This window comes from Lynx rufus, unplaced genomic scaffold (genome assembly GCF_022079265.1).
Source record: "Lynx rufus isolate CCGP_SWC_20201006 ecotype Redwood Valley unplaced genomic scaffold, mLynRuf1.p SCAF_1, whole genome shotgun sequence".
NCBI classification, from domain to species: domain Eukaryota; kingdom Metazoa; phylum Chordata; class Mammalia; order Carnivora; family Felidae; genus Lynx; species Lynx rufus.
The window spans coordinates 109199024-109214371 of NW_025814823.1; the positions used below are offsets into that span (position 1 = coordinate 109199024).

Sequence of the window (15348 nt, forward strand, 5' to 3'; positions counted from 1 at the left end):
CCTGCCCTCATTTACTTATTGGAACCTTACTTTGTTCAGTTTTCCCAGCCTTGCACTTCCAGGGTTTTGCCGAAAGGTCGGGAGGAGGCAATGGTCCCACTGGAGACTGGAGTCTTTATATCACCAAACTTCTCAAAAAAAGAATACACACACACACACACACACACACACACACACACCCTGCTGGCATCACCACTGCCTCCCCATCCTATCCCCAACTCTCAGATGGCAGATGATCTGTCCACAAACAGCCATCAGTCAGAGTAAGGGCCAGACAGTGAGTGCCCACATCACTGCTATGCAGGGCACCAGGGCCACAGACTGACCGAGGCTGGTTGTGGACCTCCTGGATCTCAATCTAGAGGAGACAGCATTGCAGCTCCAGGAGAAGTGCCCCACTGGCCTCTGAATGGTCTATGGGGACCAAAGCAGGAAGGTGGGAATGCTAAACGGCAGTGTTGAGAAGGCTTCCCAGAGGAATGCCTATCACTCCACCACTTACCAAGTCCAAAGGGACAGCAAACCCAACAGCCTGAGATCTGATTTTGGAAAATGACGTAGGAGACAGTTTTGCCCACGCCTGTGCTCCATTCTACTCATTGGTCACTATCAGAAAGCGAAGTGAAGGCTTAAGCCAATTCTCAGCATGTCTTCTGTTAACAGCTACTTTTCCCATAGAGAACTGGCTAGCAATTTTGTTTGCACATTAGACTCATCTGGGAATTTTTTTTAAATCCTGACACGCAAACTGCATCCTAGACAATAAGAATCTTAGGAGGTGAGATGCTGACACGAGCATTTTTTGGCACCAGGGGGTTTCAAGTACAGCTAAGGTTGAAGACCACTGCCATAAAGGGAGTCTTCACTCTGGATTGACACAATTCCCATATTGCTGATAGATGTATCTGTAATCTGTACTTAGTAATTTGCCAGAAATGTGGTGGTAGCTTCTTCCTGTGGCTTGTTCTAAAGAGCAGAATTCTATGTGGTCCTTGCATGAGATGCTCTGTGATTTCAAGATATGGGGCCTTTACAGAAGGTTTTGAATCTCAGAAGTCACCTCCTGGGTAGATGGATGCCCAAGACCTCACCAAGGAAGAAGTGGGAGGATGAGACAGGGAGAAAAGTCTGTCACACAGCCCTGAAAACAAACAAACAGACAAACAAACAAACACAAAGTCTGCAGTGATGCCTGACTCAGGGCTTGCCACATGCCCGGCTGTGAACTGCACATGCCATCTTTTGTGCTGTGCTATATTCTACAGGTTTGGCAGGAAGAACATCCTCTTTGCGACCATGGCTGTGCAAACTGGCTTCAGCTTCCTACAGATTTTCTCCATCAACTGGGAGATGTTTACTGTGTTATTTGTCATCGTGGGCATGGGACAGATCTCCAACTATGTGGTGGCCTTCATTCTAGGTAAGAATGTTTTCTAAATTTTTTTTTTCAACGTTTATTTATTTTTGGGACAGAGAGAGACAGAGCATGAACGGGGGAGGGGCAGAGAGAGAGGGAGACACAGAATCGGAAACAGGCTCCAGGCTCCAAGCCATCAGCCCAGAGCCTGACACGGGGCTCGAACTCACGGACCGCGAGATCGTGACCTGGCTGAAATCGGACGCTTAACCGACTGCGCCACCCAGGCGCCCCGGTAAGAATGTTTTCTGATGCTCAGGCCTTCTCCTTCAAACCTTTTGAGAGGCCAGGAAGAAGGGACCACCGAAGAGGAGCATAAGGAGTGCTCTTAGGACGGCAGGAGGCTCCTCAACCCATGGGCTGTGCTTCTAAAACATGATCAGCCTCAGACATATGTGTGTTGGGGAGGGGGCTGAAGCCTCAGGTTCTTTGATCTGGTCGCAGGCAAGGCAGGCACCCACAAGGCTGGGCTCTGGAATGTAGTGGTGGATAGAAGCTGGAGCTGATAGGAACCAGCCACACAATAGCTGAGCACAATTCAGCAACACGGGGCTTGGCAAAGGCACAAAGTTGGGGTGCTGGGGATGTCTTTGACTTGAGTTTTGAAAGCTTGGGACGTCTGCCTGTGTCAGGGCAAAAGTGTTCCTGGCAGCTGTGCATGGCCTGTGGAAGAACTTAGGGTAGATGGTGTAGCCGGTACACAGGTAGAAGAGGCAGGCATGTGCCAGACAGGAGTTCAGTGCCAGTCTGCCATCCCTGGGCAGGTCTGATGGAGCTCACTCCAGAGCTTATCAGCAGCGTGCAGGATGAAGTCTTGCTGATAATAGTCCTATCTCCTAACAACAGCATTACTTCTGGAGTCTCAGGCTGCTGAGTGGGACACACAAACTAAAAGACATGAGGAGGCCCCCAGGGCCCTCACCAGCATTTCCTGAGAGGAAGTGAGGTGAGCTCCAAGCAGGCTGACCAGGGTCACCCATGAGAGCAAGCACCCCAACATGCTCTCTGAGCCCACCTGCTGACTCTGACCAGCTGAGAGGAGGGGAAATGAGGGGCCCTTCTGGAACAATAGACAACAGTTCCTATAATCTCTAGGCTGACAATATATCCTTGTTGATTCATTGCTGACCCAGTTTGCCCCTATTGTCACAGTGTAATTATTAACATGCCCTTTTAATGTAAGTCTAACAATTCTTCCTGCTGCGTCTGGTAAGATGGAGTCTGATTGCTTTTAAGAATCTGAATGACTCTCTGGATTTGGAGATGCTATGCTCTCTTAGTTGAGGACGTGTACACTCTCTGTGAGGTTGTTAAGATGGAATTGCTCACATTCCACTCCTTTAATGATTTGTGAAGAGCTCCCACAGCCAAGGTGTCTGAAGATGGGGGAAGGGAAGAGCATGCTGGAGCCACATGGTCCTGGCAGTTAGCACCCTCTTCAGCAGGCCCCAGCAGGAGGGGGGCCTCCCTCTTCCTTGTGGGGAAAGAGGGGAGCCAGATGTTCTTTTTTTTTTTTTTAAGACAGACAGACAGATAGACAGTGTGAGCAGGGGAGGGGCAGAGGGAGAGGGAGACACAAAATCCAAAGCAGGCCCTAGGCTCAGAGCTGTCAGCACAGAGCCCGACACAGGGCTTAAACTCACGAACCGTGAGATCATGACCTGAACTGAAGTTGGATGCTTAACTGACTGAGCCACCCAGGTGACCCAAGAGCCAGGTGTTCTTAAAGAAGGTCCTTTGTATACAAAATCAATGTACAGAAATCAGTTGCATTCTTATACACTAACAATGAAGCAACAGAAAGACAAATAAAGAAACTGATCCCATTCACAATTGCACCAAGAAGCATAAAATACCTAGGAATAAATCTAACCAAAGATGTAAAGGATCTGTATGCTGAAAACTATAGAAAGCTTATGAAGGTAATTGAAAAAGATTTAAAGAAATGGAAAGACATTCCCTGCTCATGGATTGGAAAAATAAATATTGTCAAAATGTCAATACTACCCAAAGCTATCTACACATTCAATGCAATCCCAATCAAAATTGCACCAGCATTCTTCTCAAAACTAGAACAAGCAATCCTAAAATTCATATGGAATCACAAAAGGCCCCGAATAGCCAAAGGAATTTTGAAGAAGAAGACCAAAGCAGGAGGCATCACAATCCCAGACTTTAGCCTCTACTACAAAGCTGTCATCATCAAGACAGCATGGTATTGGCACAAAAACAGACACACAGACCAATGGAATAGAATAGAAACCCCAGAACTAGACCCACAAACGTATGGCCAACTCATCTTTGACAAAGCAGGAAAGAACATCCAATGGAAAAAAGACAGCCTCTTTAACAAATGGTGCTGGGAGAACTGGACAGCAACATGCAGAAGGTTGAAACTAGACCACTTTCTCACACCATTTACAAAAATAAACTCAAAATGGATAAAGGACCTAAATGTGAGACAGGAAACCATCAAAACCTTAGAGGAGAAAGCAGGAAAAGACCTCTCTGACCTCAGCCGTAGCAATCTCTTACTCGACACATCCCCAAAGGCAAGGGAATTAAAAGCAAAAGTGAATTACTGGGACCTTATGAAGATAAAAAGCTTCTGCACAGCAAAGGAAACAACCAACAAAACTAAAAGGCAACCAACGGAATGGGAAAAGATATTTGCAAATGACATATCGGACAAAGGGCTAGTATCTAAAATCTATAAAGAGCTCACCAAACTCCACACCCGAAAAACAAATAACCCAGTGAAGAAATGGGCAGAAAACATGAATAGACACTTCTCTAAAGAAGACATCCAGATGGCCAACAGGCACATGAAAAGATGTTCAGCATCGCTCCTTATCAGGGAAATACAAATCAAAACCACACTCAGGTATCACCTCACGCCAGTCAGAGTGGCCAAAATGAACAAATCAGGAGACTATAGATGCTGGAGAGGATGTGGAGAAACGGGAACCCTCTTGCACTGTTGGTGGGAATGCAAATTGGTGCAGCCGCTCTGGAAAGCAGTGTGGAGGTTCCTCAGAAAATTAAAAATAGACCTACCCTATGACCCAGCAATAGCACTGCTAGGAATTTACCCAAGGGATACAGGAGTACTGATGCCTAGGGGCACTTGTACCCCAATGTTCATAGCAGCACTCTCAACAATAGCCAAATTATGGAAAGAGCCTAAATGTCCATCAACTGATGAATGGATAAAGAAATTGTGGTTTATATACACAATGGAATACTACGTGGCAATGAGAAAAAATGAAATATGGCCTTTTGTAGCAACGTGGATGGAACTGGAGAGTGTGATGCTAAGTGAAATAAGCCATACAGAGAAAGACAGATACCATATGGTTTCACTCTTATGTGGATCCTGAGAAACTTAACAGGAACCCATGGGGGAGGGGAAGGAAAAAAAAAAAAAAAAAAAAAAAGGACGTTAGAGTGGGAGAGAGCCAAAGCATAAGAGACTGTTAAAAACTGAGAACAAACTGAGGGTTGATGGGGGGTGGGAGGGAGGGGCGGGTGGGTGATGGGTATTGAGGAGGGCACCTTTTGGGATGAGCACTGGATGTTGTATGGAAACCAATTTGTCAATAAATTTCATATATATATAAAAAAAAAAAAAAGAAGGTCCTTTGTGTAGAGGACACACAGCTTCAGGCCAGTAGTGCTAGAAATGAGAAATTGGAGGAATTTAGGATGAAATTGCAACCTCCTAATGCTTCATGGCTGTAAGGACACAGGGCTCTTGAATAAAGCCTATTTGTTCTCATGGGCAAAATCTCCCAGAATCCATCTTCCTAGGGGTGATCCTCCCTAGGTCCAAAAAGCCCAATTTGTGGCTATACTTGGGCCAGACACATACCAGAGACTAAACAGGTCTCCCAAAGCAGATGATTCTGCCTGAGATTGGCAGACTCCTTTAAGGAGGGCCTAAAAGACCATCTAAAAGGGAAGGGCAGAAAATCATGGTGAAGCCAGAGAAACCCTATCATTGGGATTGGGAGCCAGGTGGGGTTTGTGCCAGACCTGGTGTCCCCCAGGTTCTACTGAACGGCCAATATTGAGTCCTGCCTTTCCAGGGGCGTAGGATGCTTCTGGAGCCTTGGAACCTCCCCTGTGTGAGTGGATGAGGCTGGAAGAGCATCCCACAGGGAAATCCTGCCCAGTTGGCCCTGACACTACAACCTACTCCCCTCCCTGGTCCCCGTGTAAGAGAAGTGACAGGGCCAAAGGGAAAGTAAGATCATGTACAATCAATCAGAGCCCACATGTACAAGCCAGCAATCAGTGAGCTGGATGGTGGGTGCAACAGGCTCCCCATCCATCCACCTGGGTCCCAGAGCCTCCTTGGCTATCGCGCTTTCATTGCACTTGCAGGAAACTGCCGACTTTTGTATCCTCGTATGAGACTCTTTTTGTTGGGTTCTCTGGATGCACATTTAAGAACATCACTGAAAACCAATGTGCCCCCTGGAGCAGCGGACTCGTGTCAGTGCCTGGGGCCGGCCGGGTGGCATGGTTGGCGTGGAGTGTGAGCACTTGGTGGAGGCTGGCTTCTCCTGCAGCACAGCGGCGCTCTCTAGTGTTCCAGGGCTAAAACAGCGAATTCCGGGTTTCAAGTAAAATAAACTGAAGTTTGGGGTCTGGGCCTTCTTTTTTGCCCTCTGGCTCTAGGGAAGGACTGGCAAGACTCTGTGATGATAATCTCATTTTAAGAGGCTTCACGTTAATTCAGGAAGCTGAATTACTCCCATTCTCAAAACGATGCAGAAGTGGACCTTTTAAAAATTGTAAAACCTGGCAGAATCTCAGGAGACAAGAAAAGGAAGGGAAGGAGCAATGCTAGCCAAAGGAACATGAAGTGGATACCCCTGGAAGTGAGGGCACTGCCACAACCATGCTAGTTTAGGAGGAAATGACCACTCAGGACCAATGACACTGACCCTTTCTACACTCCAGCTGCCCCCCACCGTCTCCCACTGTTTCCCAGAAATTATGCCTTCAAGCCGTCCACAGCCTTCTGGGTAAAATGCCACAGGCTCCTCCTTTATCCCTCATCACTACCTGTCCAAATTTATTTTGCACAGTTAACTGCCTTCCTGTCTTGACAAATCCATTAATTCAGTATTTTCCTAGTACTCCTAACTTCAACCTCCTATGCAATATTTGTGCCAGCATGCCGAACGATTTAAAACTCTGCTTCCTCTGGTGTCTACATGTGTTTTTCCTTTTCATAAGTATGTAACTGATGGCATCTTCCTTTATAACTCTGGCTACCAGAAAGCTCAGGCAAAATTGAAATTTCACTATATCAATTGTGCAGTCTTTTTTAGCCACATATTTTTAAAATGTTTTTTTTTTTGTTTTTTTTTTTTTTTTGAGAGAGAGAGAGAGAGAGAGAAAGAGAAAGCGTGCGTGCCCACACAAGCTGGGCAGGGGCAGAGAAGGAGAGGGACAGAGGTTCCAAAGCAGGCTTTGTGCTGACGATGGCAGAGAGCCTGACGCAGGGCTCGAACTCACGAACCACAAGATCATGACCTGAGCAGAAGTCAGACACTTAGCTGAGCCACTCAGGCACCCCTAAATTGTTTTTAAATTAAGGTGTAATTTGCGTACCATACTATGCACTCTTTTAAAATGTGTATTTAAAACTTTTTAGTGTTTATTTTATTTTTGAGAGAGAGAGAAAAAGAGAGAGACAGAGCATGAGCAGGCGAGGAGTAGAGAAAGAGGGAGACACAGAATCAGAAGCAGGCTCCAAGCTCTGAGCTGTCAGTACAGAGCACAACATGGGGCTCGATCTCGTGAACCACAAGATCATGACCTGAGCTCAAGTTGGATGCTTAACCTACTGAGACACCCAGGTGCCCCTAAAATGTGTATTTTAGTGGTTATTACTATATTCACAAAGTTGTACAACCATCAGCTCTTTCTAACTCCAGGACTTTTTCATCACCTCCCCCCAAACTCTGTACCCATTAGCAGGGACTCCCCATTTTCCTCTTTTCCTAGCCCTTGGCAACCACTGATCTACTTTCTGTCCATATGGATTTATCTATTCTGAACATTTCAGATAAGTGGAATCATACAATATGTGACCTTTGTGACTGACTTGCTTCACTTGATGTTTTCAAGGTTGGTCCATGCTATAGCATGAATCATTATTCCATTGAGTGATTTACTACATCTTGTTCATCCATACATCAGTTGATGGGCGTCTCAGTTGTTTCCACTTTTTGGTTATCAAAAAGAATGCTGCTATCAAACATATGAGTACAGAGTTTTTTGTGGATATGTGTTTTTCAGTTCTCCTGTCCTATATACCTAGGAGTGGAATTGCCAGGTCATATGGTAATAATTTTATGTTTAACCGTTTAAGGAAGTGCCATAGTGTTTTTCAAAGTGATCAGTTGCATATTTTTTGTTCTTTTCTCCGAGGGATAACTTTTACCTTTCTTTGTATTTTACTTTAATGTTACCATTTTCTTATTGTACTCAAATTATTAGCTACCCCAAAGACTTCAAGGGATGAGATGGGATATAAATACATTAAAAAGATGCAGAAATTTGCTGTCACCCCTTTTTTGCACTGCATCATGTGAAGAAAGATCTGGAGGGACCCAGGGAGGAGCAAGGACTCACGCTTGTCTGTTCTCAAGGAGTTTACATCTGGTCAACAGAGGCAGTCAATGCAGTTGTTACTGAGGACATGAGACATGGGTGAGGTAGGGGTGGCTATATGCTGGATATATGCAGAGATAGGAAATGTTACTTTTAACTAGAATGATCTCTTTAGGTTCATAGAAGGGAGAGAAGTAGCCCTGAGTAGGGGGATATCTGTTAATTTGGAGAGAATTCTGAGTATTTTCCAGGGAGCAAAGAGAGGTTCTACTGTCTGACCTCTTGGTCAAAGGCACCGTACTTCCCATCATTCCTCTGACATCCAGCATATTTCAATTGTTTGACAAGGATAAAAGAATTAGCTATTCCTGAGAACCTGTCATATGCCAGATGCTGTACTAGGCACTTTACACACAGTATCTCAGTCCTTGTAATAAGAACTCCATGAAGTAGGACTTATCAAAGTTACTCTAGTAGTAAGCGAGTGTCAAGGAGCCCAGGCTTTCTGCAGGTGCCACTCTGCATATGGTTTCTGTACTCACAACCCAGGGGCCCCTGCCTCCTACTCCTGATTCTGGCAACTGCCCCACCTTATTTCTTGAGCTGGGGTCTGCCACAGGCCTGTGTTAGTCATTCATGGAAGAGCATGTCCTGCCTCCATGTGGAATGGATTCAGTGGTTCCTGGGATGACTCCCACAGAAGGGCCTTGATCAATGCAGAAGTGAGCCTGACCCTCCCTGAGTCACCCACTTGGACAGAGTACCCTCTTGGAGAGAGTACTTAGATTCAGGGGGTAGTGACAGGCAAAAGGCAAACACTCCTGGCCAGGACAGGCCCTTCTGGCTTAGATGACAGAGTCTTACTTCCAAGAGACACTCCAAGAACCAACTAGACCAAGACCAACTAGAAGCAAAAACCTAGGGTGTAAACAAGGCCAGGAGAGGCATTCCCAGCCAGGAGAACCAGAAGTCACTGCTGTCACCTGTGGGGCAGCTACAGCCTGTGAAAGGTCTGCAGGAATCAAGGCTCCTCTCTTAGCGTTCCTCTGAGAGGGCTGGTTGGCCTCCAGTTGGTTCGAAGACCAGCCCAGGAAGGGAAAACACAAATCCTCACTTCTTGAAAGGAGACCATGGCCTGACCCATCTCCCATGAATGTCTCCTTTAGGAGTCTCAGGTGAAGAACTGGTTGAGAAGGCCCAGGCTTTGCCCCCAGGTGATTTTTTATACATGGTGTGAAGTGAGACCATTTGCTTCAGCTGTTTAAGTCTCAGCTGATTATATGTAAAACAGAAGTAATATTCATTTTTGCACAATTATTGTGATGCTTCAAAGAGATAATAGAGTAAACACTTAGTCTAGAACCTGACTCAAAGTGCCAGCTCAAAATAAATGCTAGTGTGAAGATGATGGTGATGATGAGGACAATGATAATGTTTGCAGAGGGGTGATGGTCTAAAAGTCACAGAGCAGGAAGTCGTGCTAATAAGGAACTCTTCAGGTTCATGCCATCCATGTGGCTCCACAGAAAGGCAGAGTGGTAGATTTAAAAAGCTCTGTCTCCCATGGGTACTCTGCAAAGTCAGAACAACTCTGTTCTGCCCTGACACTCGAGCTTAGTGACAGAGATTATCCAGGAACCCAGTGGTGTCGCTTCTCTTTCTTATCAGGATCGTGGAAGTATGGGGGAGCTCCCTTGCTTCACAATTCTGCAAGATTCTCCCTTGGTCCTGTGCACTTTCTCTTTTCCACAACCAAATCCTCTGCTGCTTCACTTCTGAATCTCTGCTTAGGAATGAAGCACCCCCTATCCATTCTCACATCACAATAATTACAGCCGAAGTGTTTAGAAACATGGCATGGTGAGTCTGCCTATGGAGTGGTAGGAGGGTCCTTAGCGAGGTAAGAAAATACCTGAAATTAACACTCATGATCTTCAGAGAAGTTAGGCCCTATTTTTGGAAATTAGTTGAGAGGCTATAACAGGCCCCAGGTGGTTAGGGCTGTTGCCCACAGTCTGGGATGTGAGAGGCGCACATTTCTAACAGTCTGCTTTTTAGCAATGGGTGTTCAAGAGGGAACCACTGAGGCAAACCTCTAAGTCATGCTGAGGAAGAAATGGGTTGGGGATAAGGAACAAGTGGTGAGAATGGGAAACTAGCCAAATACAATTGACCCATGAGCAAGGGGGTTGGGGTGCTGACCCCTCCTTCACCCACACAGTCGAAAATCCCATGTATTACTTTTGACTTCGCCAACACTTAACTACTAAGAGCCTACCATTGATCAGAAGCCTTACTGATAACATACACAGTCAATTAACATATGTATTTTTTTAATGTTTATTTATTTTTGAGAGAGAGACAGAGCATGAGTGGAGGAGGGGCAGAAAGAGAGGGAGACACAGAATCCGAATCAGGCTCCAGGCTCTGAGCTGTCAGCACAGAGCCCGAAGTGGGGCTCGAACTCACTAACCGTGAGGTCATGACCTGAGTCGAAGTCGGATGCTCAACTGACTGAGCCACCCAGCGGCCCCACAATTAACATATTTTTTATGTTGAATATATTATTACTGTATTCTTATAATAAAGTTAGCTAGAAAAAAGAAAATGTTATTATGAAAATCATAAGGAAGAGAAATATATTTACAGTACCATACTTATTTACTAAAACAATAACAAAACAAAACAAAAAACAAAAACCTTGTGTATGTGGACCCATGGAATTCAAACCCATTGCTCAAGGGTCAACAGTAGTAATTGTACTGCTTCTCTGGAATTAGCCCTTAATTCCTTAGCCTAGGCTCAGGGCATATCAACACATCTGAGAAAATATCTCTTTAAAGACAAGCCTGAACGGTCCTTTGAATGCTGTTTTGTGTTTCCTGGGTTACTTTTCTGCAGTGGTGGGCAGATCTCAAATAAAAGGCAGAGCCGTTGCCATTGGCCAGATCTCTGCCTCGGGGCAGAGGACCAAGAGTGGACTCCGGAAAGGGCCTGGAACTCTGTGACAACAGAAGGAGCTTCTTCTCAGACTCCCCCATATCAACTGAGAGCTCCAAGAGGCAGGCAATATCTCTGGAAGACCTGTGGCACTGAGCACAGCAAGAGCCAACAGCCACCTGTGTGTCCTCTCCCCAAACTAGGGCCCAACGCCAAGCAGTCTTGGCCCTTTGTGGCGCTCTGGGGAGGCTCCATGAAGTTCCCTGGGTGTGTGGCCAGCTGTAGAGCTGCCTGTCACCTGCTGGGCCAGCAAATCAGCTGCTTCTTTTCTTTCCATGGTCTGAATAGACTATTTCTGCCTGGGGCTGATCTCTGGACACAGTGTGGCTGCGGGGAATTCAGCCCTGGATGTTGGAACCTTCCCTATGTACCTCAGGAGCCAGCTGGACCCTATTTATCACTTCCCAGGGCTCAAGGGTGGCTAAAGGTGTCCTAATGCGACTCAGTTAACTATGAACTTCCCACTGTTGCCCAGGACCCCGTGTCTGTTTATAGTGCAGAACTCTGGGAAAGGCTCCATGCATCACGACTCCACAGAGACCCCCAGAAGAGCCCCGACTGTCTCCTGGAGCACCCTGTCGGCTCCTCAACCTGGGGCACTCATTTTGGAAATGTGGCCTTCTCAGAAGAGATTACCCCTCAGGGCTGGGCATGATATTTCTGTGACATGAGATGGCCTTCAAAAGATAAATCTATGGCTCCTTTAAAATCTCATGAAAACTCATCCTTCTCTAAGGTGACAAGTCTTGGGTCACTTCCTGCTTTCCTTCACCCTGATCATGCCTCCTCTGGGCCACACGGCAAACAAGTGCCACTTCCCTTTTGCAAGTAATTACAGTTTGAACTCTAACTGCCAGGTAATTGATGTAAAACAGCAAATATTAAAGTGAGTTAAAATGCTAATACTCCTCCCTTGTTTTGAACAGGAACTGAAATTCTTGGCAAGTCAGTTCGTATTATATTCTCTACGTTAGGAGTGTGCACATTTTTTGCAGTTGGCTACATGCTGCTGCCACTGTTTGCTTACTTCATCAGAGACTGGCGGATGCTGCTGCTGGCGCTGACGGTGCCGGGGGTGCTGTGCATCCCCCTGTGGTGGTGAGTGTGGCTCGGTCCCAGACAGCCCCCTGCTGCGGGCCAGCATGCCTGGAGCCAGAGCCTGGTGTGGATCCTCCTCGCGTGGGCTTGCGTGACCTCAGCGCGGCTGGCTGAGGCTGGGGTTTCGGAGCCCGTAGAGTGTCTGCCTCGCTGTGGGTGGGCCTGTGTGCTGGGGTTTGATTCTCCATGGTCCCCGAAAAGCACAGTTCTCAGGAAACGCCCCCCCCCACAGGCTTCCCCCCACAGGCTCACCCAACTTGATGTTGGTTGTTGATGTTGCTTGTGGAGTTGTTACTGTGGGGTTCTGTTATTTCCAACTCTGTCCCACCCTGCTCTTTCCACACTGTTCTGTCTCTAGGAAATCTCTTTCTCCTTATGGATTCATCTAGTGTCATTTCCTCAGGCTTCTCTATCACAAGGTGATTAACATGTAGGTTGCTCCTGTTTATCTGCTTTGTCTTGAAGGGCGAAAGAATTACTTTCGTTTAATAAGTTGTTAGAGAAATGTTCTCTCCTTCCATAATCCTGCCACCCAATTTTGACACATTGGTGTGGGAATAACCAAGTTTGGAGATACTGGGTCCCAGTTTCACCCAACATGATTATGTGGGAAATTTCAGGTGAGAGAAGAGATTAGAATCATGGAATAAGGTTCCAGTTGCACCCTCTTTTGGGGGATTCCCCCATTTTTTTGTATTTTGGATTCCCTCCCCCCATATTTAAGTAAGAGGAAAGGGGATTTCTTCTACTGGTGGGTCTCCCTCTCTCTCTCGTTAATCCTTCTTGGTTTGGTTTCAGGTTATCAATATCAAATCTCCCCGCAGTGACAGGTTTTACCAAACTGCTTGATCTGTACCTGCTTACACACAATGAAAGTTTCTTTGACCAATTTTAAAAACTCATGGTTTAGACTAGCTCTTATGGTTTCCCTGTCCTGTGGACACAGCCTAGGAAGTTGCCAGAAGGTCTTTTATCTTCCTGCAATTGTTAGACAGCCATACAGACTGACAGCACATTTTGGCCTCCTTGGACTGGATAGCTCAGGTTGGACCACTCCAAGCTACTGTCTTTTTATCACCTCTAAGACTGCTATGTTTTTCAGTGTAAATTCTTGGCATACATGTGCCTGGGAGGAGAAAGCACTTTTTTTCCTTACTTCTCTGGAATTTGAGAGACACTGTTTTCAAGGTTAGCTACTATTCTGATTTGGAGGTTTCTTCTGGTACTCAGTCTGAGGGTCAGGAAAGCTTATGGGAAATAAGGACAGACCATTAACTACAGAGCTCTGTCTCCAAGGAAGCACCCCAGATTTACAAGAGAAGGGCAATTTCCTGGAATGAGAGCCAGCATCATCATTATCATCAACATTACCTTCATCACATCTTCTGTCTCTGTTTCCATAATTCCCTTGCTAACTGAATTTATTATAAGAGATGGTGGTGACCAGAGATTCTCTCAAGACACGAGACAAGATTATTCAAAGGTTATTTTCTGCCTCTTCACACAAATGATGTTAATAATCTATGATTCCTGGTTGCTGTTTTGGCATAAGACACCAGTACTTCTAAAATATGGTATAATAATATGTTATTGGTATGTGCTCCTATAAGAGAGAGAGAGAGAGAGAGAGAGAGAGAGAGAATAAAAATAGAAGGGCCCTGACTGACCATTAGAGATTAGTATGGATTTTAATTTCTGGGGCTTGGACCTTTGCCTCAGGCTCAGATACTACAGCAAGGAACCACTCTGGTAGGTCAGCCCCTTCGGTTTCCAGCTGAGGAGGTCCATCCCATGAGGAGCTGCATTACTCTTGCCCTAAGGAGAGTTCTTGCTTCTGTTGGTTGCCCATGGGCTGACCCATGAGCGCTCCCGGCTGTGGGCACACTGTACCAGGGACAGGACTGCCCTAGACAGAGGGCAGCCCCGGGCCAGCACTACAAAGCTGAGTGCGTATGCTGAAAGTTTAACAACAGTCTTATCATTCCCCTATAAAAACAGAATAGCTTTCTTATGAATGCCTCATCCCTGAGGGTGGGACTTCCGGAAGCCATACTCATCAGTCTGGGGGGGTTGGGGTGATTGAGGGGTCAGGTTAGGGCTGCTGCACTTCCTGCTGTCTGCTCAATGTATGATAGAGACTCTCTAGCAATGCTCTTCCCCTGTTCAACTTGAATTCAATACCTAGAGAGGCTACGGTGTATAACCTCATATGGTACTCCATTAAATTTTGAAATAATCAGCTAGACTTAATTCTCCATGCAGTAAAAAGCCATGGCAATCCAAAAATAGAGATCACAGCAGCCCTGAGTATGGTGGCCTGGAAATGGGAGTAAACCCATGCAGAGCCCTGCAGGTAGTCTGGGGAATTTTTTATGTCCCAGGTTCCTTTTTTGTTTGTTTGTTTGTTTATGTTTACTTATTTATTTAGAGAGAGAGAGAGAGACAGGGGTGGGGGGGCACACACGACCAGGGGAGGGGCAGAGAAAGAGGGAGAGAGAGAATCTCAAGCAGGTTCTGTGCTGTCAGCACAGAGCCCGACGTGGGACTTGATCTCACAAACTGTGAGATCACGACCTGAGCCGAAATCAAGAGTCGCCAACTGAGCCACCCAGCCACCCCTGTCCCAAGTTCCCTTTAAAAGGTTTAGCAAGGGGCGCCTGGGTGGCTCAGTTGGTTGAGCATCTGACTTCGGCTCAGATCTTGATCTCACGGTTCGTGGGTTCAAGCCCCACGTCAGGCTCTGTGCTGACAGCTCAGAGCCTGGACCCTGCTTTGGGTTCTGTGTCTCTCTCTCTCTGCCCTCCCCAACTTGTGCTCTGTCTCTCTTTGTCTCTTAAAAATGAATAAATTTTAAAAAAATTATTTTTAAAAAGGTTTGGCAAGAAGTGACTACAGGTATGAATGGAGTATGTGTATAGGGGGTGAGAAAGAGCCAATAGATGCAACTTGAAGAACCAATAGAAGCTTTTCAATATCTAGCTGACTAAACATTAGGAACTTGAGGTCAATGATGGCCCTGAAAGCCTGTGGAAGGAAAGGTAGAGTATTTCTAAGAACAACCTGGTGGGGGAAAGACATTGCTCAGAATCAGAAGTAAAGCATACATGTATATATACATGAAGTATACAGTGGCTGGGAAGTAAGGCCTCAAATTATGCACTAACACAGTAGCCACTAGCCACATGCAGCTATGTAAATTAAAA

At 46.1% G+C, this 15348-nt stretch overlaps 1 protein-coding gene and 1 non-coding gene across 2 annotated transcripts in view; both read left to right on the forward strand.

Annotated features, from left to right (window-relative positions):
• The window catches only part of SLC22A4 (solute carrier family 22 member 4), a 44996-nt gene that overhangs the window by 13039 nt on the left and 16609 nt on the right, over positions 1–15348 (forward strand). Inside the window, exons 3-4 of the mRNA XM_047084388.1 lie at positions 1266–1420; positions 11974–12145. Coding sequence (XP_046940344.1) covers positions 1266–1420; positions 11974–12145 — 327 coding nt within the window. The remainder of the gene's footprint in view (positions 1–1265; positions 1421–11973; positions 12146–15348) is intronic.
• On the forward strand, positions 14801–14885 carry TRNAR-UCG (transfer RNA arginine (anticodon UCG)). Its single transcript has one exon. It is a non-coding gene; the product is annotated as a tRNA-Arg (tRNA).